Source organism: Indicator indicator, chromosome 1, assembly GCF_027791375.1.
Source record: "Indicator indicator isolate 239-I01 chromosome 1, UM_Iind_1.1, whole genome shotgun sequence".
In the NCBI taxonomy this organism is placed as follows: Eukaryota; Metazoa; Chordata; class Aves; order Piciformes; family Indicatoridae; genus Indicator; species Indicator indicator.
Genome location: NC_072010.1, coordinates 91,066,647 through 91,088,326, shown reverse-complemented (window position 1 = coordinate 91,088,326; position 21,680 = coordinate 91,066,647). Strand labels below are relative to the sequence as shown.

Sequence of the window (21,680 nt, the reverse complement as noted above, 5' to 3'; positions counted from 1 at the left end):
CAGAAAAAAGGTTAATGGCAAGATTCGTGTCTCAAAGTCTGCTCATCCTCATAGTGTCTGGGCATTTACTGAGATGGAGACCAGTTCATGATATGCAGATTCTAAACTATTCTGATGCTTTTGCTTTCTACCTGAAAGGATTTTGTAGTGATGTAGGGGTCGATCTGTTCTCCCTAGTAACAAGTGATGGGACAAGAGGAAATGGCCTCAAGTTGCACCAGGGAAGGTTTAGGTTGGCTATTAGGAGAAACTTCTTCACTGAAAGGGTTCTCAAACACTGGAACAGGCTCCCTAGGGAGGTGGTTGAATTGCCATCTCTGGAGTTGTTTAGAAGACACAGATGCGGTGCTGAGGAACATAATTTAGCACCGGACTTGAAAGAGTTAGATAATGGTTGGACTTGGTGATCTTAAGGGTCTTTTCCAACCAAAGTGATTCTATGACTCTATGATTCTATTACATACCTGAAGCCAATATCAGTGACTGCTGGTAGAAAAAGAGACGTGTCTGTTTGGCAGAAGGGGAATCTCCTGAGTCCCTTTTCTGAGATAGCGTAAATTGTCCAGCTGCTCCAGAATTAATTGCCCCAATTGCTTCTGTTGTGGTGAATAAAATGCTGTACAACACCCTCCCTAATCTGCTGTGGTTGGGATTTGTTAAGGTTCAAATAGCTATGTGAGTATGTGCACAGCTCATTGTGCTGCCCTGCAGAACCTAAGCTGCTATTTTCTGAGGTGGAGGTACCACAAAGTCATAAAGTTAGGAATGGAGATATCCTGTTCGGTTATCTGGCCTTTTTTTTCTTTTTTTTCCCCTCCCCAGGAAACCCACAGCAGGATGTTTTCCTAACAAAACTGTTCTAGTATTTAGCGCAACCTCTTTTCAAAAGTGCCTGTGTGACAGAATTTGCCAGCTATGTCAAGGTACTAGTCACGTTTCAGAGGGGCATGGTGACCTTCAGGCTTTAGAGTCAGCATTCGATGTCTGCTTGTTCAGGGCTTTCTCTGAGGCTTTCTTTGATGTGTGTTGTTAATGAGCTGGCCAGACCTGACACAGGTTTCATTTCTGCCTGAAACATCAGAGTTGTCAGATTGCTCTGGGAAATCAGGTGTTTTTTTCAGTGGGGCCCAGTGACAGGACAAAAGATAATGGGCACAAAACTGGACATAGGACATTCCATTTGAACATAAGGAAACACTTCTTTCCTTTGAGGGTGCTGGATCACTGGACCAGGCTGCCCAGGGAGAAAGTGGAGTCTCCTTCTCTGGAGGCATTCAAAACATGCCTTGATCACCTTCCTCAGTAACCTGCTCTAGGTGAATCTACTCTGTCAGGGAGGTAGGACTAAATGATTTCCAGATGTCTCTTCCAACCCCTACCATTCTGTGATTCTCTGTGTTCGTATATGTTATGTAAGCTTGGTTTAATATCAATGGGAAAAAACCCCACTTTGTTAGTGGTGCCATTGACTTCATTCAATCCAGGCTTGCAGGCTGTGTTGAAATGCATTTGCTTGAAAACAGAAAGCCACGTTGTGAACAGTGCTTCCACTTCCCACCCAGGCCATGAAGGGTGGTGGCTCACAGCATCTGGCACATTTGAGATCTATTTTTCCTACATCTTTGCCCACCAGCAGTACAACTGTGTTCAAGATGATGCTTTCGTCACAGGGCACAGCACTGTTCTGCTAACCATTGTGACCGTGCAGAGATATTTCCCACAGAAAAAGAGGGGCAAAAAAAACCCCAACAACCCAAAAAACATGGAAGCATGTGACTTAGATGGGGATTCAGTTTTGCTGTCCACACAGGCAGGATCACCTTGGCACCAGCTGTTTGTCTTTTTATAACTATGTTTATGGCAGCCAAGGGGGAGGAGGCAAGGAGGGGTCTAACAGGGTGATTTAGTTTTAAGCCTGTGTGGTATCAGCTATCTCATGTTATTGAAACACAGGGATGTGTGTTTGCCTGGGGGTGGGGTGGGGGGGTTATGGTAGCTCAGTGCTAGCAGCCAAACACAACACTGGAATTTGATGGTGACATGGTTTATTTTTGCTTCTTCTGTAAAATGAACTTCTTGCTGGTGAAAAGTGTGCGTAGACATGCTGGAGACTGAAGCCCTCTATTTGTCCTTATAGCATTTATGTTTGGGCAGGACAAATTCTCTTTCAGTTCTGACAAATTCATCACTGAGCAGGTGAGATCCTCTGAAGTGATTTCAGATGCTGTGGTCCCTTCTATCCCTGGAAAAGGAGAGGTAGAAGGCAAAGGAGATGTTACCTAGGGGTAAGGCAGGAATTATCCATAGCTACCGTGGGTTAGAGCTACACATTGGGATGCAAGCTGGAATTGTGACTGCTGTGATGGGCCAGGGCCTGGGTGAGCTGCAGGGAAGAGAGCACCATTTGATCTTCTTTGGAATCTGTTTCTTAGCCAATCTTACACATAGTGAAAATCAGACAAGCTCAGCAAAAAGCAGAAAAGTAAAAAAAAAGAAAAAAAAAAAGAAAGAAATCTAGTGAATCAGCAATCAGCAGTAAAGCTCGTGATTTGAAGTAGGAAGCACCAGGAAATGCAGAAACATTTCACATCAGAGATATTGTCTTTCAAGTCAATGCTTCTCCTTTCCTGTGATTAAGAGGCTAAGTTAATATATTAATATGTTCTAAAATGGGTACTGGCTTGTTATTTTTCTTTGTGCAAAACAACAACTCTTAGTACAGACTGAAATGCTTATTTTTTAGGAGACACTATTTCTTAGTTTAGTCATTTAAATTGAAACAAGAAACTATTTTGACCTTTATTGTTATGCCATTGACATAGCATGATAGGAAGCAAATAATACTTAACAAAAACAAAATAGAGGAATAAAAATGACACAGGCTTAATTTTTGAGAGAAATTAGAATAGAAACAAACCCAACACAAACCCCAAAAAACCCAACCCTTACTATTTCCTGCACATTAAACATCAAAAAGTTGGTGTTCCAGGTAAAATGAGAGGTCTGCTTTTATCCACTCATTACTTGAACTAAAATTAAATTAAAATTAGCGAGGATAAGAAACCTCCTCCATGTGGCACAAACCAACCACTAAGGAGGATCTGAGTAGCTTTGGCTGATTTTTATCCTTGCAAGAACCTTTCTAAGAGAACAACAGAAGAATAAAGAGAAAAACAAAGCCTGCTGCTATTCAGTCCAAGTTCGGTACAATGTACCGTGAGCATATGACCCAGTCCAGGTTAGCTACAGTTAAGCACAGCTTTACTGGACAGCATTCACACTGACTGGTTAGGGTGGCTGACTTAGCAGTCTCCTCACTAAGGTCCTTCTGTAGCCCTGGGAGACTAAGAGTTTATTCTAGAAGGTGACACTGAGGCTACAGGTCATTGATAACATTTCCTGCTGGACCAGGCTCTTTCTTGCTCTTTGCTGATTTTGGTGGAAGGCCAGGAAGTCATCCTCCCAGCAGTCACTAGATGAGATAACTCCTTCTCTTTCTAATGTCTCCTCATACTTGGACTGCTCATGATTTAGTTAGATACCTGCTTAAAGGTTTCCCAAGCTCTGATCCAAAATGCTCAGCCTTGTGCCAGATGAAGCCTTTGTCAGGCAGGTGAAGAGTGAGCACCTTGCTTGCTGGCAGGGAGGTTTGGTGAGTGGTAGTGCTGTGGCTGGACAGGGACAGGAGAAATCAGAAACCTCCCAACCCTATCCCTATGAGGCAACAGGGTCAATGACTATTACTGGTATTGGTACCCAGAGGGATGAGCCTGGGAGGAAGGCATGATACCTCGATGTAGCACACATGTGGAGGAGATGGCACAAGCTGTGGTCATAGGAAAGGCCCTTGTGGAGGTGACTCTGTATGTACACTGATCTTGGAGGCGATACCCAGTGAGAGTGGAATGAGTTACTGTGACTGCCCTTCTGGTTTATTTTTGTCTGGGGAAAGAGGAGTATTGTCTTTTGTGTGCAGTATGTTTATAACTCAATTTCCCTTCTGACTGATGCTTTGCTCCATGCTCTCTTCTCCTCCTCCATCTGGTTTCTATTGTAGTTTTAAACGAGGACAGTTTGGCTGTCTGGCAGAACAAGCAGGGTCTGTGTGACACCAGCTGCCTCTTCCAACTTCTAAGCCTCCAGCACAGTTTTAATTATAGAAGTGTCAAGATTGGACACCCCCCTCCCCTCCCTTCTATGCCTGCACGCACACACACAGGCCCTGCTACAAATCCCCACCCACATCTGATCTTCCTTCAGAAGATAGCCAGCTCTGTGATTTACATGTGCCCTGTAATGCTGATAGACTCCTGATGTAACTCTAGGTGATCCTGAAGGGATCTATGATGCCTATACTGTCTTTGGCAAGGAGCATTCCCATGTTTGACCTGGACATGTTCCTATGTGACTTATTCTAGCTGATTCTGCTTTAGCAGGGGGGTTGGACCAGCTGATCCTTCAGAGGTCCCTTCCAACCCCTACCATTCTGTGGTTCTATGTGATTCTGTTTGTAAAGGACATGCCAGAGTTTGCATCTCCTCTCACTTGACGGATCACAACCTTTGCTTTGGTTCATTAGTAGACACATCTGAAATAATCAAACCACCTCAGAAACACCTGGAAGTGGGAGGAAGCTGTTCTCTAATGGTCTAACCTCACTCCCCCAAATGCCCAAAAGACTTTGGAGATCAGAACTGCTTAGGAATTTCAGAGCTGCAGGTTCTACTCAAAGAAAACATTTACTGTGCTCCGATTTCACACAAGCACTGCATTTAGGGGCTTGCACTGCAGAAAGTGCCTTGCTGCCTTGCTGCAGTCCCTTCACCTCCAAGCACCTGAGGTCAAAGTCTGCAATTTTTGGTTGCAAGTGAGGTGTGTCCTATGTGGGATTCTTTTCTGACATCACAAAACTGCCAGACATTTTGGGGTAAGTGGATGTTTGCCTTCGTAAGAGCCAAGGAACTGGTATGGCTGTTTGTCTTCATAAGAGCCAAGGGCACTGGCAGAGAGATGTGAGAAGCCCTGGGCTGGAAAAGCAGGGAAGATTACCGGGCTGGAGTAAGGCATACTGGTAGAGCTATATCTGCAGTCTATGGGGTGCCCCACTGTGGACCCTTCACTCAATTTTATGAAAGAGTTGAATTTTATACATTTGCTACACATTATGCCCCTCAAGGCCCTTTTTTACTTTCCAGTCCTCAGCAGGTGGATCTAGCCTTCTCTGATTTGCCTAGGGCAGATGTTTACTTACCTGCCTGAGGCCTCTTGAACTAATTTATCCAAAGGCAACTTAAAAATCAGCAAAAAAAATTAGTCTGATTTAGTGAGTCTTACTTTCAGAAGGTAAATTATTCACGACAAACATCAGTATATAAATTTTTAGTTGGTATATTTATTCTTAACACTAAGGTTTAAAAATTGTTTACTAATGGGTGCTGTAGGCATGGACCCCATTTTTCTTGTAGCTAGGCACCATCATATGGAACTTATTTATGTGAAAGACTGTATAATTTTTAAACAGACATTGTCACGTGGCTGTCCTGATCAATCTTTTCTGTTCAATTAATTCTTCTTTTTCCAGATAGCATGGAGTGGCACACCCATTCTCCCCTACAAATAGATCTGAAGTGAACATGGATCTGCCTAGCTTTCATTTTTGCTGTTTACATTAGATTGATTCCCAGAGAGCCCTAGCAAGAAAGAAATGTAGTATGCCATGTATGTATAGCTGCTGCCTCAAAGATGCTGCAGCTGACCAACCAGAAATGATGAGGCCAGGAGTCACTTGCCTTTCTATTTTTTTTTTAATTTCTAGCATGCTCATCATCATATGATCTGAGTTCCCTACTGCAGCTCCAGATAATCACAAAGATCCTCTTTCCTGATATATCACTTAGGCTTTTTTTGTTTTTTTTTTTTTTAAATATTGCACAGAATCACAGGATCACAGGATGTTAGGGGTTGGAAGGTACCTCTGGAGGTCTTCAAGTCCAACCCCACTCCCTGCCAGAGCAGGACCACAGAATCTAGCACAGGTCACACAGGAACACATCCAGATGGGTCTTGTTTCGTCTCCACAGGAGGTTCCACAACCTCTCTGGGGAGCCTGTTCCAGTGCTCTGTCACCGTTACAGTAAAGAAGTTCTTCCTCACATTGAGGTGGAACTTCCTGTGCTGTGGTTTACATCCATTGCCCCTTGTCCTATTACAGGGCACAAGTGAGAAGAGGCTGTCCCTTTCTTCTTGACACCCAGCCCTCATATTTATATGCATTTATTAGATCCCCTTTCAGTCTTCTCCTCTCCAGACTAAAAAACTCTCAGCCTTTCTTCATAAGACATGTGCCCCAGTCCCTTGATCATCATCACAAAATTATAGGGATTGGAAGTGACATCTGGAGATCATCTAGTCCAACCTATGCTAGAACAGGATCACCTGGGCTAAATCACACAGGAACACAGCCAGATGGGTTTGGAATGTCTCCAGAGATAGAAACTCTTCAGCCAGTCTGGGCAGCCTGTTTCAGTATTCCAGAACCCTCAAAGTGAAGAGTTTTTGCCTTATCTTTACATGGAAACTCCTGTATTCCAATTTGTGTCCAGCGCCCCTTGACCTGCACTGGGCACCACTGAGAAGAGGCTGTTTCCATTTTTCTGACGCTCACCCTTTAGATATTGATAAGCATTAATGAGATCCCCCTTCAGTCTCCTCCAAGCTAAACATCCCCAACTCTCTCAGCCTTTCAGAAATTTCATACTTTTCCTTTGCTCTGTCTCCTTTCCCATCATCTAGTCTTCGACCTAGAAAGTAGGTCCTGTAGGGACTGCAAAGAATGCTTCTTATGATCTTTCTGAGAGTCCTTGAGGAGAGAATCATATAGCTCTACAACTGCTGTGGATGAAGCTTTGACTCTGTAGACTTCAACTGTTCTTTTGGTGATTTCACGATTTCCCATGAACATTGTTGCAGTAGGCTAGTGCCCCTGCCAGAATTTCCACTGTTAGTCTTAGCCCAACAGCCTGAGAGGCTTAAAAATCAGCCCAAGGGCTTTGAGTGTAACAAGAGCATGACTAGTGTAACAGCATTATGAGTAGCTGATCAAAAAATGTCAGATTTTCCCTTTTGGTTTGGAGAAGCTGCTTTAACTGAGGTGAATTAGTCTGTTTGGGTCATCCAGGCTTCCAAGATATCACTGGCACTTCGTGTAATCCTACATTTGGGTTGGCCAAAAGAGAAGACAAGGGACACACGAGAAGGACTTATATACCTCCTTCAGTAAGAGTCAGGAGGCAGAAGGGTAGCACTTTCCTGATTGTCTGGGCTCAATAATAGTGTGTCACTGAGGTGGGCACCATCTTGGAAGCCCTCCCCACCAGAGCCTGTGGCCTGGGCTGCCTGACAGGGGCAAGTCTGCCTATTAGTTGGCTCTGGCCTCAGTGACATCCATAAGTAATACAATAATGTACCAGCAGTTCTTTGTTCAGGCTGTCCTCAGAGCTGCCTGATGAAGCATAAGTTAATAAGTCATTATAGTCCTGAACTTTGAGCAGAAGAACTCAGGAAAGGTCCATCCAGAGCCATTATCTCTGTGGTGTTGTAAAGATGCAGTAACTGCTATAAATGGCTTTCCAGTCAAATGTATGGCTTAGCCTGTTTTCTTCCACACAGCTTTCCAAAAGTGCAGTGCAGCAGAGTCAGCACTGCAGTGGGGAACTTTAACTTCTTCATTTACCATTTTTTCATGCTTATGCTGTGTGGAGCACTGCGTTAAGTATACAGAAGTTTCTAGCACCTAATAAGGAAGGGCTCTCTTACTGTTATTGTTATAACCAGGGTTGTTATAGTACTGGGGACAGGGAGGCTTGCTCTGACCAAGAGCATGAAGGTTTGCTATACCTATATAATGGGGGAAAAAAATAAACATGTGCTTTGGGTCCACATTGGGATGTAAACATTGTGCCTCCGGCTTCTCTCAGCTTTAAGGCTGGCAAAGCCTTTGTCTGGTTACGTTGATGGAGTTCTTTTGAAGCCTATGTCAGATTTTGTCAGTGTGCAGGTCTAGTCAATATTTGAAGTTTGTACCCACTCTGTGGGAGTTTTTGAGCACTAAACTGTGGGTATGTAAGCTTATATGGAAGTGCAAATGCTCCTCTGATTTTCGTCCAAGCCAATCAGACCTTCTTGGCACAATCCAGCGAGGCTGGAGCTCTCTCTTGAGGAGGGGGAAGGTTCCAGGGACCGCATGTTTTACCTCATGCTTTCAATTAGAATCAAATTGCTCTTTTTTTCCCCCTTTTTTTTCTTTTTCTGGAAAGAAAAAGGGAGAGAGAGAAACCTTCCTTCCTACCACGTTCCTGTGACCTCAGGGCTGGTCATCGTCATATGTCAATGTGTGTGGTGTGGCACAACCATAGCATATCTTCACTTTATAAATTGGCTGTGGCCACTTTCTGGGAGGTTTATTTTTCAGTTTTCCCTGTATTTCTCCCATGACTGTGCCCTGCCCTGCATCTGCAGAAAGGCTCTTCTGTTGTGTCTCCTCTGTGATGACTTGTAGAAGTTCTTGGTGTGTATTCATTAGGCATCTTGGCTTGTTTTCCTCTCCTAGTCCCCTACGTGTTGAAGAGCTGTGCAGAGTTCATTGAGACTCATGGCATTGTGGATGGGATCTACCGGCTCTCAGGAGTGACATCCAACATACAAAAGCTGAGGTAAGGGCAACCTGGCTGAGTACCAGAGGGTTTTGGTCAGATGGCTTGGTACCTATTATCTGTGAGTCCCTCAAGCATAGACTAGGGCCAGCAGATCTCTAGGCTGATTCGGAAGATAAGTATCTCTGAAGCTGGTAACAGGGAAATGTAACATTTCAGTGTACATTCTAGTGATAGGACCGGGGGAATGGATCCAATCTAGAGAAGGGTAGATTTAGATTAGACGTCAGGAAGAGGTTCTTCACCTTAAGGATGGAGAGACACTGAAACAGGTTGATCAGGGAGGTGGTGGAAACACCATTCCTGAGTGTTTTTAAGGCCAGGCTGGGTGTGGCTCTGAGCAACCTGATCTAGTGGAAGGTGTCCCTGCCCACGGCAGTGGGGTTGGAACTAGATGATCTTTAAGGTCCCATCCAACTGTGACAATTCTGTGATTCTGTGTAATTCAGGGGTTAGTCCATGGCAAAGAAAAAGTTATCTCCCTCTACATCTATAAATAGGAAAGGCCTGGGGGGTCTCAGCACAAATGCTGAGTTGTTCTCTCTCACTTCAAGACAAAGCGATCTTTTTATAACAATTTGGAGTCTACTCATGGTACTACGTTAGGGAAACCAATGACTCCACTCTGGTGAGCTCCCACCTGGAGTATCACATCCAGTTCTGGAGCCCCTATTACAAGAAGATTCTGGAGGTGCTGGAATGTATCCAGAGAAGGGCCATAAGGATGATCAGGGGGCTGGAGCACCTCTCCTATGAAGAAGGACTGAGAGAATTGGGGCTGTTCAGTCCGGTGAAGAGAAGGTGCTGAGGAGACCTTATTGTGGCCTTCCAGTATCTTAAGGGGGCCTACAAGAAAGCTGGAGAGGGACTTTTTAGAATGTCAGGTAATGATAGGACTAGGGGGAATGGAGCAAAACTAGAAGTGGGTAGATTCAGATTGGATGTTAGGAAGAAGTTCTTCACCATGAGGGTGGTGAGACACTGGAAGAGGTTGCCCAAGGAGGTGGTGGAAGCCCCATCCCTGGAGGTATTTAAGGCCAGGCTGGATAGGGCTCTGAGCAATCTGATCTAGTGTGATGTGTCCCTGCCCCTGGCAGGGGAGTTGGAACTAGATGATCCTTGAGGTCCCTTCCAACCCTAACAATTCTATGACTCAATTCTATGACTAGTTGAAACCTTGAAGACAAACTGGGCCTGGCTACTGAGAGATCTCTACTTTAAAGTTTGTTTATTCTTCTAGCTGTAAAAGAGTATTTAGGGTGGACCACTGGGATGCTACAGCTATTATTCACCTACATTGTTATGTTTCAATGTTGTTTCAGACAAGAGTTTGTGTCTGACCAATGCCCAGATCTGACAAGGGAAGTTTACCTGCAGGACATCCACTGTGTGGGGTCACTTTGCAAGCTCTACTTCAGGGAACTGCCCAACCCTCTCCTCACCTATGAGCTCTACAAGAAATTCACGGTGAGACCCTTTGCTGTTCTCATTCCTCTCCAGCAGTGTGAACGTGTTGCAGGTTCCTCCATGACAGCTGTTTGGGATTCACTCCAAAGTCCTGGCTTCTGGTGCATCTATCTGTATAAACATTTCCCAGCGCTCTTCCCTTCTCATCTTGTGCTGGCTCTCTTTCACTGTCTTTGTTTCTTTCCCCTATTTTGTGTTTATTTCTCTCAGTTTCTCTGCTGTTTCCTCCCTGTTATCTTGGTAATTTTCACACCCCATTGTTTCCCTACTGTTGCTCTTTCTCCTCACTGTTCACCTCCTCCCAGAATTACTAATTCTCTTTCTTTTCCTCATTACTGTCCATCACCAAGAGTAACCTGGGGCTTGTGATCATAATCATAAGGGTACAGTTTCCTCCTCCCTGTCCCTGTGACAGTCCGTGACACATGCACAAATTGATTGTTCAGCCTACATGTAAAGCACCAACCTTTCTGCATGTGTAGCCATTTTTCATGCAGTTTGTCAGAGCACATATGACAAGGTTATGTCAGCTATGGCATATCAGGTCCATCATGATGATGTCATAAATACAAATGGCAGAGGAAAGTGGCAGCTGGCCAAACAGAAAACTCCAACCTTGTTTATAGAGGTTGTAATTCAAAGAGAAGTTACTAGATTCTGCAAAACAACCATAGATTGTACATAGATACAGCTGGAGCCTAGGAGCAGACTGCAGGGGAACAGAAAAATAAGACCACCAAGCCTGAATTTTTAAGAGAGTTGGCTAATTTTGATGGCAGAGAATACTTTATTAGAAGAGGGCACAGCATGCTATGCTTGTTGATAGGGTTGCCTGCTTCTTACCATTCTAAATCCACTTTCAGTTGTTTATGACACCAACACATTTAAATGCAGTCATTCTGGCTGGAATCTGATGTGCTGGAGGTGTGAATTTCCAGCTAAAAGAATTCACCAACTTCTTAAAACAGCTGGGGTGGGAGAACTAGAAGGATTGTTTTCTCAGTGTTAGAAACATCCGTTCTTTGTTAGGAATTTCTGTCATCCTACTCTTTCCTATTTGCTGAGAGGTGGAGACAGACATTGCCAAAAATGTCAGACGTTGCAGAGAAGAAGTTTTGCAAAATCAGATCCAAATGAAAGGGGAAGTGGCAAGCAGCTCTCACGTCAGATGTTACTGTTTGCATTGCTGCTAGCCTGAATCAAGTACTTCCAAATGCACTGCTATGGCACAGGAGGCACTGACAGACATCCACGGGGTCTACACCAGAAAAAAATACTCTCCGATGACTCCCTGTTGCATGTTACAAGGAAACATCTTTGTTGTAGAGGAGTGTAAGCAGTAGGTGGAGGGAAGTTCTCATCTCCCTCTACTCTCTGCTGGTGAGGCCTCACCTGGAGTACTGTGTCCAATCTGGGTATCCCAACTCAAGAAGGAAAAAGAACTACTGGAGAGAGTCCAGTGCAGGGCCACTAAGATGATTAGGAGGCTGTAACATCTCTCATATGAGGAGAAGCTGAGAGAGCTGGGTCTGTTCAGCTTAGAAAAGAGGAGGATAATCACAGGATCATAGGATGTTAGGGGTTGGAAGGGATCTCCTAAGCACCACCAACGGAGGATCTTACTAACTCTTACGATATATACGGAGTAGGTGTCAGGAAGATGGGGCTGGACACTTCTCAGTGGTCCCCAGTACAGGGGAACAGACAGGACAAGAAGTAATGGGCATCAACTTGAACACAGAAAGTTCCATCTAAACATGAGAAGGAATTTCTGTGCTTTGAAGGTGGCAGAGCACTGGAACAGGCTGCCCAAGAGAGGGAGTGGAGTCTCCATCTCTGGAGATTTTTAAGGTCCACCTGAGTGCGTTCCTGTGTGAACTGTTTTATGTGATCCTTCTCTGGCAGGGGGTTGGACTCAATGATCTTCAGAGGTCTCTCCCAACCCCTACCATTCTGTGATTCTGTGAAAGCCAAACAGGACCAGCCAAGCAGCAATATGCTGTTAAGGGCTATATCTGAGCTGGGAAACATGAGGTGGGAATTGTTTCACTGTGCTGCCCAGCCAAGATGCAATAGAGATAGGTGTCTTGTTCTTTCAATGCCAAACTTTAGAAAGATTGATCTATGTTTCAAGGTGATGTATAGTTAAAACTTCATTCAAAATTATGAGGAGATTTGAAAAATTGCCCTGTATCCTCGGGATATAGGGATCCCGAGGATATAGGATAGGATCTCTAAGTTAGACGCAGTCAGGATGAATGAGATCTTGAAAATACAGGGTATTATTCAACCATTCACAGTAACTGATGAATCTTATTCTTGTTGAAGCTATTTGGTTGATGTCTTTTTGGCAATTGCTACTGATTTATGAAAGAAAAATGCTGCAAAGGAAACATGAAGATGGAAACTTTTTTTTAGGAAAGAATGTTTGCTGAAAAGTGCAGTTTTGGGATGATGACTTGCAGATTTTCAGTAGATATATTTGGTAAATAGTTTAATTCAAAAGCAAAAGGGAACACATTTCTATAACTGTTTAAATGTTTCTTTTACAAATACTTTCTAAAGGATATGTTTCAACATTGAATCAACACATCTAACTCTTAAATAAAATATCATTCAAAAAAGGGTTAAACAGCCCCAAGTTAGGATGATAGCTTCTCTCACTTTTGGTTGGGTGTGATACTTTGGTCATCCTTGAACAATTGTGTTTTAAAATCTTGTGCCAGCTTTCCAAAATGTTATCACTTTGGATTGTCCTAAAAGGGATTTCTTTCTTTCTTTCTTTCTTTCTTTCTTTCTTTCTTTCTTTCTTTCTTTCTTTCTTTCTTTCTTTCTTTCTTTCTTTCTTTCTTTCTTTCTTTCTTTCTTTCTTTCTTTCTTTCTTTCTTTCTTTCTTTCTTTCTTTCTTTTTTTTTTTTTTAATCTCCAACTCTTTAGTTTGTCTGCTCAGGCACAAAATCTGTTGTTCATGTAAATCTACTCAGTAGGGATTTATAATGGGTAACCCAGCTGACAGGAAGCACAGTCAGACACCAGGAGGAAAGAAAGAAAAAAGATCAATTCCCCAAGCAGCAGAAAAACCTCTAGACGTGTGTGTATGTGTGGAGTGTCTGAACAGAGAATGGTAGCAGCTGTGCCTAGGCAGAAGAATGCTGGTAGGAGTAAAGGATGCATACTAATCCCAGCCTGACTCAGTCAGAGCTGTCTCTGAGATGGGATAATCTCTGCTTTGAGTCACCAGCGTGATTCAGACATTTGTGGATAAAGAAAGTCAAATTCCTTGTGAATGGAGAGGGGTTGGCCTTTTGGTCATCGCTGTGTCAAGGTCATGGGTGTGACATCCCAGTCATGACCTCAGTGGCTATCAATGTTTGCAAAAATTGTCCCCTCTCACACTCTCCAGCTTGCCATCTTATTTGAGTGATGGATGCTTGTTTCAAAGGATAGTTAACTCTGCTTGGCTTGTTTTAGCCTGGGCATAGAGAGACTGAGTCCTCCCTCAAAGCAAATCAGCTCTAGGAGACCTTCTCTTTGGACTTGTTAACCAGGGCTTATTCCACTTGTTCACCAGGGCTAATGAGTTGTGCATTCCCAGAATCACCAATGTAGTAAAAACGTTGATGACTGTTGTTGCTTAACCTCAGCCAGCAAGTGGGCACCACGCAGCCACTTGGTCATGCCTTCCTCCTCCCAGTGGAATGAGGAGGAGAATTGAAAACACACAAAAAAAAGTAAAACTTGTGAGGTAAGAACAGTTTAATGATTAAAATAAAATAAAAAAAAAATAAAATCAGCAATAACAACAATTATATACTATAATAATTATTGTAAAGAAAAGAAGAGTGAAATAAAACCCAAGAAAAGACAAGTGATTCAAATGCAGTTGCTCACCACCTGCTGACCAGTGCATGAGCAGTGATCTGTCCCTGCTGGCCAGCCCTTCCAGTTTATATACCTGGCATTCTATGGTATGGAATATCCCTTTGGCTAGTATGGATCAGCTGTCCTGTCCATACTCCCTCCTAGCTTCTTGTGCACCTGCTTGCTGCAGAGCATGGGAAACTGGAAAGTCCTTAACTTAGGCTAAGCGCTGCTTAGCAACAACTAAAACATCAGTGTGTTATCAATGCTATTCTAAATCCAAAACACAGCACTGTACCAGCTACTAGGAACAAAATTAACTCTATCCCAGCTGAAACCAGGAGAATGACATAAATTCATGCCATGATTAACAGATAATAATGGAGTTGTCTGGATTAACAGTAATAAATGGAGTTATTGGTTGTTCTTTGAATTCTCTATTCTGCTGTTGTAATCTTGAGTTTTAGAAGAGGCCTCAGATTTGAAAGGCACAACATGTATGGGTCAGAAATGTGGCTTTGATGTTTGAATGGGTCATGACCTCAGAGAAGCTGGTATTTACTTGTTGTATAAGCATTAGATCTTTGAGACACGCAAGTTAAATATGGGAACTCAAATCAGTACTGTGGGGAGAAAATATCATGTACAATCTGAGTTTAGATGCAGCACATTAAAGTTTGCATTTCCCTCCATATCCCTCTTTGGACAAGCCCTTTCAACTTGAAATCTTGTGTGTAGATTACAGGAGTTCTTACAGTTAGGATTTCTGGGCTGAAAAATTTAAAAAACACTAGAAGGAGTTAACCTACCTCTAATTTGAGCAAAGCACCTCATAGATGCACCAAACTACTGACCTCACTTGTTTTTCCTCGCCATCAAACCAGTGAGAAGTTCAGACTAGAGGGCATATATCTCAATTCCCAGTGTTAGGGAATAAAGCATGATTTGTATTCATCTCTGGCCTTGAAACTGGCAATGTTTGGTTTACTGGTGGTTGCACATGAGCAGTGGTCTGCTGAAAAAAGGTCCAGAAAAGAGACTGCAGCATCAGCAGTGTGGATGTTGTAGTGATTGCCACAAGAAGATCCTTCTGTAGTTGTGGCTGGTAATTTCAGGTTCATAATGTTTAAGTCATGGGTGGTTTGGGATGGGCTATTTCCTTCTTTTCCTTTCTTTCCCTCGCAGTACAGACAGTGACGTCTGTCCACATGCAAAACTTCTGCTGGCAATGTGTGTCCCAGCATCTGTCTTTGAACTCAATCCAAACTCCAGTGGCAGTAGGGTAGACAGGAGGTTCCCAGACAGTCATGCATTGTTTGAACTTGTGTGCTGGTTTGAGGCCAGCCAGAACATCTCTTGCCCCGAAAGGGACAAAAGAATGACACACGCAAATGGATTGGAGAGTGATGGAAAAAGTTTAAATGGAAAAACGAATTGGTGAAGCTACAGAAAACTACAAACTACAAAGCATAGTGGAAAAGAACATCCTAAAGCATACAGAACCTCCTCACAGAATTCCCAAAAGCTTCCCAGTCCTTCCTTCCTCTCACCTGAGGGTCTACCCAATCCCTCAGGGCTCTTCCTTCCCCCCCCTCCTACTGCTAGGCAAGTCTCAGGCTGGCCAGGTCTGAGACTGCCCCCCCTCCATTCTCCTCCTGGCATTAGGCCTAGACAGGCCTAAGAGGCCTTGAGGATACTCCCCCGGCATTACCCGATAAGAGAGGACATCTCCCATGGGAGCAGAGGGAAGAAAGAGGAAGAGAATGACTCTGCAGATGGCCTTATAGGGCGCAGGATTTATGGGTAGAAATACGCCATTTCCTGTGTCCACCCCTCTGGGTGGGCACCCAGAACACCAGAGGTGTATCTCATGTAGCAGTGGCAGGGGGCATCCAGCCTAAACTGCCACAACTTGATGGTGGTTTGTCCTCCCTCAGCACAAAGGGAGTAGCTGAATTGATGAATACCAATGCAGCAAACTCCTAGGAATGCAGACAAAAGTGTATCGTGGCTCTCTAAGCTCTTGGCCCAGAAAGACCTCATCAAGACCAAGATGCATAACCTTGATTCTTTTTAACCTACTCTAACCCCAAGTAATTAATCTCCTTGGGCAGTGATTTTGCTAAGCCTTCTCATGCCAGAAAGATACAAATTCAAAGAAACATATAACAGGCAAAATATTGTACATCCAAGCTCTTTTCATGACATAGGGCTGGAAAGGCCTGGTCTGTTTTTGATGCAGTGTTGTTGGTTTAACCCCAGCCACCACTAAGCACCAGCAACCACTTATACCCTCCTCCCCTCTCCCAATGGGATGGGGAGGAGAATTGAAAATTGAAAAAAAAAAAAAAGTAAATCTTGTGGGTTAAGATAAAAACAGTTTAATGACTGAAACAAACAAGCAAACAACAATAATAATAATAGTAATAATCATAATAATAATGTAATGAAAATGAAGATAAAATATTATACATAAACCACAAGAAAAGACAAGTGATGCACAATGCAGTTGCTCACCCCCTGATGACTGATGCTTAAGCAGTCAACTCCCTCCAGTTTACATGCTGACCATGATGTTGTATGGTATGGAATATCCCTTTGGCTAGTTTGGGTCAGCTGTCCTGGCCATGCTTCCTCCAAACTTCTTGTGTACCTGCTTGCTGCAGAGCATGGGAAACTGAAAGGTCCTTAACTTAGGCTAAGTGCTACTTAGCAACAACTAAAACATCAGTGTGTTATCAATGCTATTCTCACACTACATCCAAAACACAACACTGTACCAGCTATTAGGAGCAAAATTAACTCTATCCCAGCTGAAACCAGGACATGCAATTTCATGGAGGAAGAGTATCTATTTTTCTTATTTTCCATTATTTTCACTTCTCTCTTTCCATCTGTTTGTATTTCACTCATCACTGCCCAAGATAAAAGAGGGAAAAAGAAGAAAAATCCCAACTGGAGATTTGTAGGAAGGATGTGTTGAGACATGAGATAAAAGCACAGCAAATCTATGCTGCACTAGGGACACAAAGCAACTTCTACCAATAGCTGTGTGAGGTAACAAGAGAGCATTCCCTCTGAGACAAGGTGTCTTGTATGACTTTCCTTATCCCTCCTCCTTTTTGCCTGAGTCCATTGCCAGGATGAACTCTCCTTATCTCTCCACAGGAAGCAGTATCACGCTTCCCTGAGGATGAACAGTTGGCACGAATTCAAAATGTCATCCAGGAGCTCCCACCATCACATTATAGGTGAGAACATGTCCACCAAAGTGCTGAGGAACAGGGTGGTGACTCTTAACATAAGGGAATATTGCCTGAAACAATGCTGGAGTTAATTTCCAGAAGTCAGTTCCCAAAAGCTGTCTCACCATTGCCAAATCTGACAGCAGTTTATCTGGCATTTCAATATCATTGAACAAACCTTTACTGGAGGTTGAACAAGCCACAGTCTAGCAGCATCCTTCCCTGGGCACTACCCCTGTGGCAGCCTTGGCCAGTGTCCTGAATGAGGTGAGGAGAAGTTAATCTGCTGGAGATGCTTGAGCAGGAGCTAAATGCTCAGCTTTTGCAGCATCTCACTCCCACCCATCCATCTGTCATCTTCTTCACACTCATCATGCTAAGGATTGTTTGGTTCTCACCCCATTCTTGGCCACCCTAGAACACAGTTGTTCAGGTGTTCACTGCCATCCCATGTAAATGCTGGTGTGGTAAATCCTTTCTCCTATGGGGCCTGTTCTGCCACTGCAGACACTGCCTTCCTTGAGGAAGGGACAACTCCTGGGGCCAGGGTTGGATCTGAGCCTTGCTGTCTGGGTGGGCAGGTATCCATCACTTCACACATTTTTCTTTCTTCATGCAAAACCACTGCAGAACACTGGAATACCTGATCAAGCACCTGACTCACCTGGCCTCCTTCAGCAACATGACCAACATGCACACAAGAAACCTGGCCTTGGTGTGGGCTCCCAATCTCCTCAGGTACAGTAGCAGAAAGTCCTTTCATATGGAGCACCATGTTGAGATCCACGAGGGGTGCCAGCACCTGAGCCTGCAGACCCATCCCCTGAGGGAACTGCAAAGACAGGGAAAAGCAGAAGAACTGAAGGAAACAGAGCAAATAGTTTTTGAAAGGAGAAAAAAATTCACTGAGGTTGAATAATCTGAGGTTTTACTGACAGCATTCAAGGAAGCTTGTGGTTTTGTGTGTTTCTTATAAAAAAAGAAGCTGTTGTTTGTGAGTTGAGCACATGGATTTAAAAATGAGGAATTAGCTCATCACTGTGGAACAGAAATGACATTTCTAGTAGCATCAGGGCTTCTGCAATGGGGTGGTGAGAGACAGCAAGGCTTGCGAGGTAGAGCAACAGGACTGGAGCATACTACAGGCTGGAGCAAAAGTGGGATGAACTTGGTGGTCTTAAGATAACCACCAGCTAATTTGTCACATTTGCTGTGCCTGGCACTCTGCTGGGAAGAGGTCCAGATGGGATGAAGATGGAGGTTTGTGTGGTATGTTGTGGAGCAAAGCAGAACAAGAAAAAAATAGCATCTGGGGGGGAAAAAAACCAACTATTTTGTGTTGTGTTGAAATGCCCTTCCTCATCCATCCCATACCTACATATTGAGAGGAATGAACTAAGCAGAGAGAGTCCAGGACAGGACAGGGTCGAAGGCTGAGCTGATGCGGGGAGCTGTGGACTGGCATAGCTCAGGAGGGAGGGACATTGGCTAGCGAAGTACAGGCCTGAAGAGCATTCCTTAGAGAATTATCTCACCTTTTAAAATCACCTTTTAAAAGTAGGGAGAGCCTGCTAATGTTAACGCTATTGAATATCACAAAGTGGACCTTTACTACAGAGACGTTTTCATTGTAGCATCTGTCCTTGCAGAAAAATACCTAAAATCTGTTTCCTTTCACATTTGTTTTTCAAAGTCTCAGGGAAGAGAAGAAAGCAGCAGGCAATGAAACTGCAGTCTCCTTACAGGGTTATCCTCTTGGCAATGCCCCAAGCTATTATCTAACACACCAGTCATTAACTTTACAAAGGATGCATTGCCTAGAGATAACTTCTTCAGCAACACTTTGGCATGTCAAGATAAGGAATGTTTCTTTGCTGAGAGCAAGAGTGAGAATGTAGAAGTGCTGGGGGTCAGAGGAGACATTACTGGGGTACATTGCAAAGCACTGAAAACATTGGAGTAAGGAACACCTGAGCAGAGTTCTAAGGGATTTCACTGAGAGATGATTGAAGCTTTGAGTACGGATCTGGAAGTGGCATTTTAAGGCTCCTGTGTTGTCTTTAAAGGCCAGCTTTCAAGAGGAGTAAAGGCCAACTAAAAGAGGAGTAAAGAAGAAGAAGAATGGAACTTGAGAGCCAAAGATTGTCTGTTGCTGAAGAACATGAAAACTAAACAGAGAAAATAGCACAAACAGGAAAGAAAATTACAGAGGTGACAGAGGGGAGGAGGGCCTGTGAGAGAATGAGAGCAAGTGGTGGTGCAGCAAGAGTGGGGAAAACATTCCTGTTCAAAGTCTTGCAAGAAGAAATCTGGTCTGTCCTTCCTGGAGGCTGTGTGTGGCAATGCTGACTACTAGCATAACTCTTTCCTCATGCAGGTCAAAGGAGATTGAGGCAGTTGGCTGCAATGGGGATGCAGCTTTCCTGGAGGTGCGAGTGCAGCAGTTGGTGATTGAGTTCATCCTGAATCATGTGGATCAGATCTTCACCAACAACAGAAAAGACAGCTCTGCAGAGAACATTGGTAACAACCTCCCTGAACCACCCCACCTGTCACATGCCATGTACTCCACCTCTGACTCTGTCCCCTTCAACTAATATTTCAAGCATGTTTCAAGCTCATGTTTTTCATTATCTCACCTTGCTTAACCCTTTCCACAAAAGAAAGACCACATGATTCCTTCTCAGTCCTGGCCTAAGCTTTCTCTCTAAGACCATCAGCCACAGCTTCCATTCTTTTCTCAGGCTTCCCCAGTTACAATTTTTCATACTGATGATACCTGCCTTGCAGCCATGTCAAGTCAGAGGCCACACTCCCACAGTAAAACTTAAGCTTGTGTTCTAAAATCTGATGTCTTGTACCTGGGGACATTTTGTAAAAGAGATTTTCTTTTTTCCTTTACTTCTTCTGGTTTTTTTTTTTTTTTTTTTTTTTTGTTTGTTTGTTTGTTTGTTTGTTTGTTTTTTCCTGGGATATCAACAGTTTTCTGAGATGCTGACTTTGTTATTTAGTGACATGTTTGTGGTCAAAAACTTTTAAGACTGAGCAGTGAGAGATCTTGGAACCACAATCATCTCACATAATTTCAAAAATATGGATGTTTCTGTTTTGCATGCTGGGAAAACTCATAATGCCTTTGGAAGTGAGGGAGCAACCACCTTTATGCTTTGCAGACCTATGTCAGCTCATCCTGTGCACTCTTAACATGGGTGTTGGTCTCTTCTCTTTAATAATAAGTGATAGGACAAGAGAATATGGCCTCAGGTTGCACCAGAGAAGGTTTAGGTTGGATATTAGAAGAAAATTCTTCACTGAAAGGGTTCTCAAACACTGGAACAGGCTCCCTAGGGAGGTGGTTGAATCCCTATCCCTGAAGGTATCTCAAAGAGGCAGAGATGTGGTGCTGAGGGACATGGTAGAATTAGATACTGTTTGGACTTGATGATCTTAAAGGTCTTTTCCAACTGAAATGATTCTATGATTCTAAAGTAATGCTATTTGTAAGAAGTTACTTTTCCTGAACCAAGAAAAAGCGAAAATGTGGCAGTAACAGAAAGAACTGGGCACCTGTTTTGGATCAGGGACTCAACTGCTCCAAAATCTGGGAAGGTGGGAAGGGAGGGAGGGAAGAATGAAGGAGAAAGGGGAGTGTGTGAGTTTTGGTGGGTTTGGGGGATGCCTCTTTCACACCAGAGCCTGTACTCCAGAGGCAGCAAGTCTGTGCAATGCAGCCTTTGACTGCTCAGCGTGGCCCCTGCTGAGATTGCTCTGAAATGGCTAAGGTTGCTGGGGAGATGAAAGACTTATCTGACAAAAAGCCTCTCTCCCTGCACGTGCCACTCCTTTCCCCCCTCTGCAGGAGATGTTTCACTCAAATGAAGACATAATGCTCTTGCCTTCATCTCTCCTCACCCCAGGCTGGAATGTATTTTCTTGCTTTTCAGAGAGCACATTGGTTGCAAAAAGTCTGACCCTCCCCTCAGCCTCCCTGCCAATGAAGTTGGTGAGCCTGGAAGAAGCTCAGGCACGGAGCCTGTCTGCCTCCCACCCTGCTCGGAAGGAGAGGAGAGAGAACAGCTTGCCTGAAATTGTCCCTGTAACTGGGTCCCTCTTCCACACAGTTGTTGACCTCCCTGACAGCAAGTAAGTGCCCAGAGGAGTGTAAAAGTGGAAACAAAAAGGTGGAAGTTCCCCAGCATAATTGGAAATGAGACTTTTGTTAGCATGATAACCCCACACCTGCAGCCTGAATCTATAGCCACCGCCAAGAGAAATTTCTATGCCCTTCTCAAAAGAGGCACAGCTGCTTCTGAGGAGCATCGCAGTTGCTGGGTTCACAGTTCCACCAGTTCTCATCCCTCAACTGGGACAGAACCTGACAGATTTCCTGCAGGAG

The 21,680-nt window shown here is 43.8% G+C and overlaps 1 protein-coding gene across 1 annotated transcript in view; it reads left to right on the top strand.

The window, feature by feature from the left end:
• The window catches only part of ARHGAP31 (Rho GTPase activating protein 31), a 66,294-nt gene that overhangs the window by 34,447 nt on the left and 10,167 nt on the right, over positions 1-21,680 (top strand). Inside the window, exons 2-7 of the mRNA XM_054381519.1 lie at positions 8,609-8,711; positions 10,034-10,178; positions 17,208-17,290; positions 17,915-18,022; positions 19,662-19,807; positions 21,229-21,427. Of these exons, the coding sequence (XP_054237494.1) occupies positions 8,609-8,711; positions 10,034-10,178; positions 17,208-17,290; positions 17,915-18,022; positions 19,662-19,807; positions 21,229-21,427 (784 nt within the window). The remainder of the gene's footprint in view (positions 1-8,608; positions 8,712-10,033; positions 10,179-17,207; positions 17,291-17,914; positions 18,023-19,661; positions 19,808-21,228; positions 21,428-21,680) is intronic.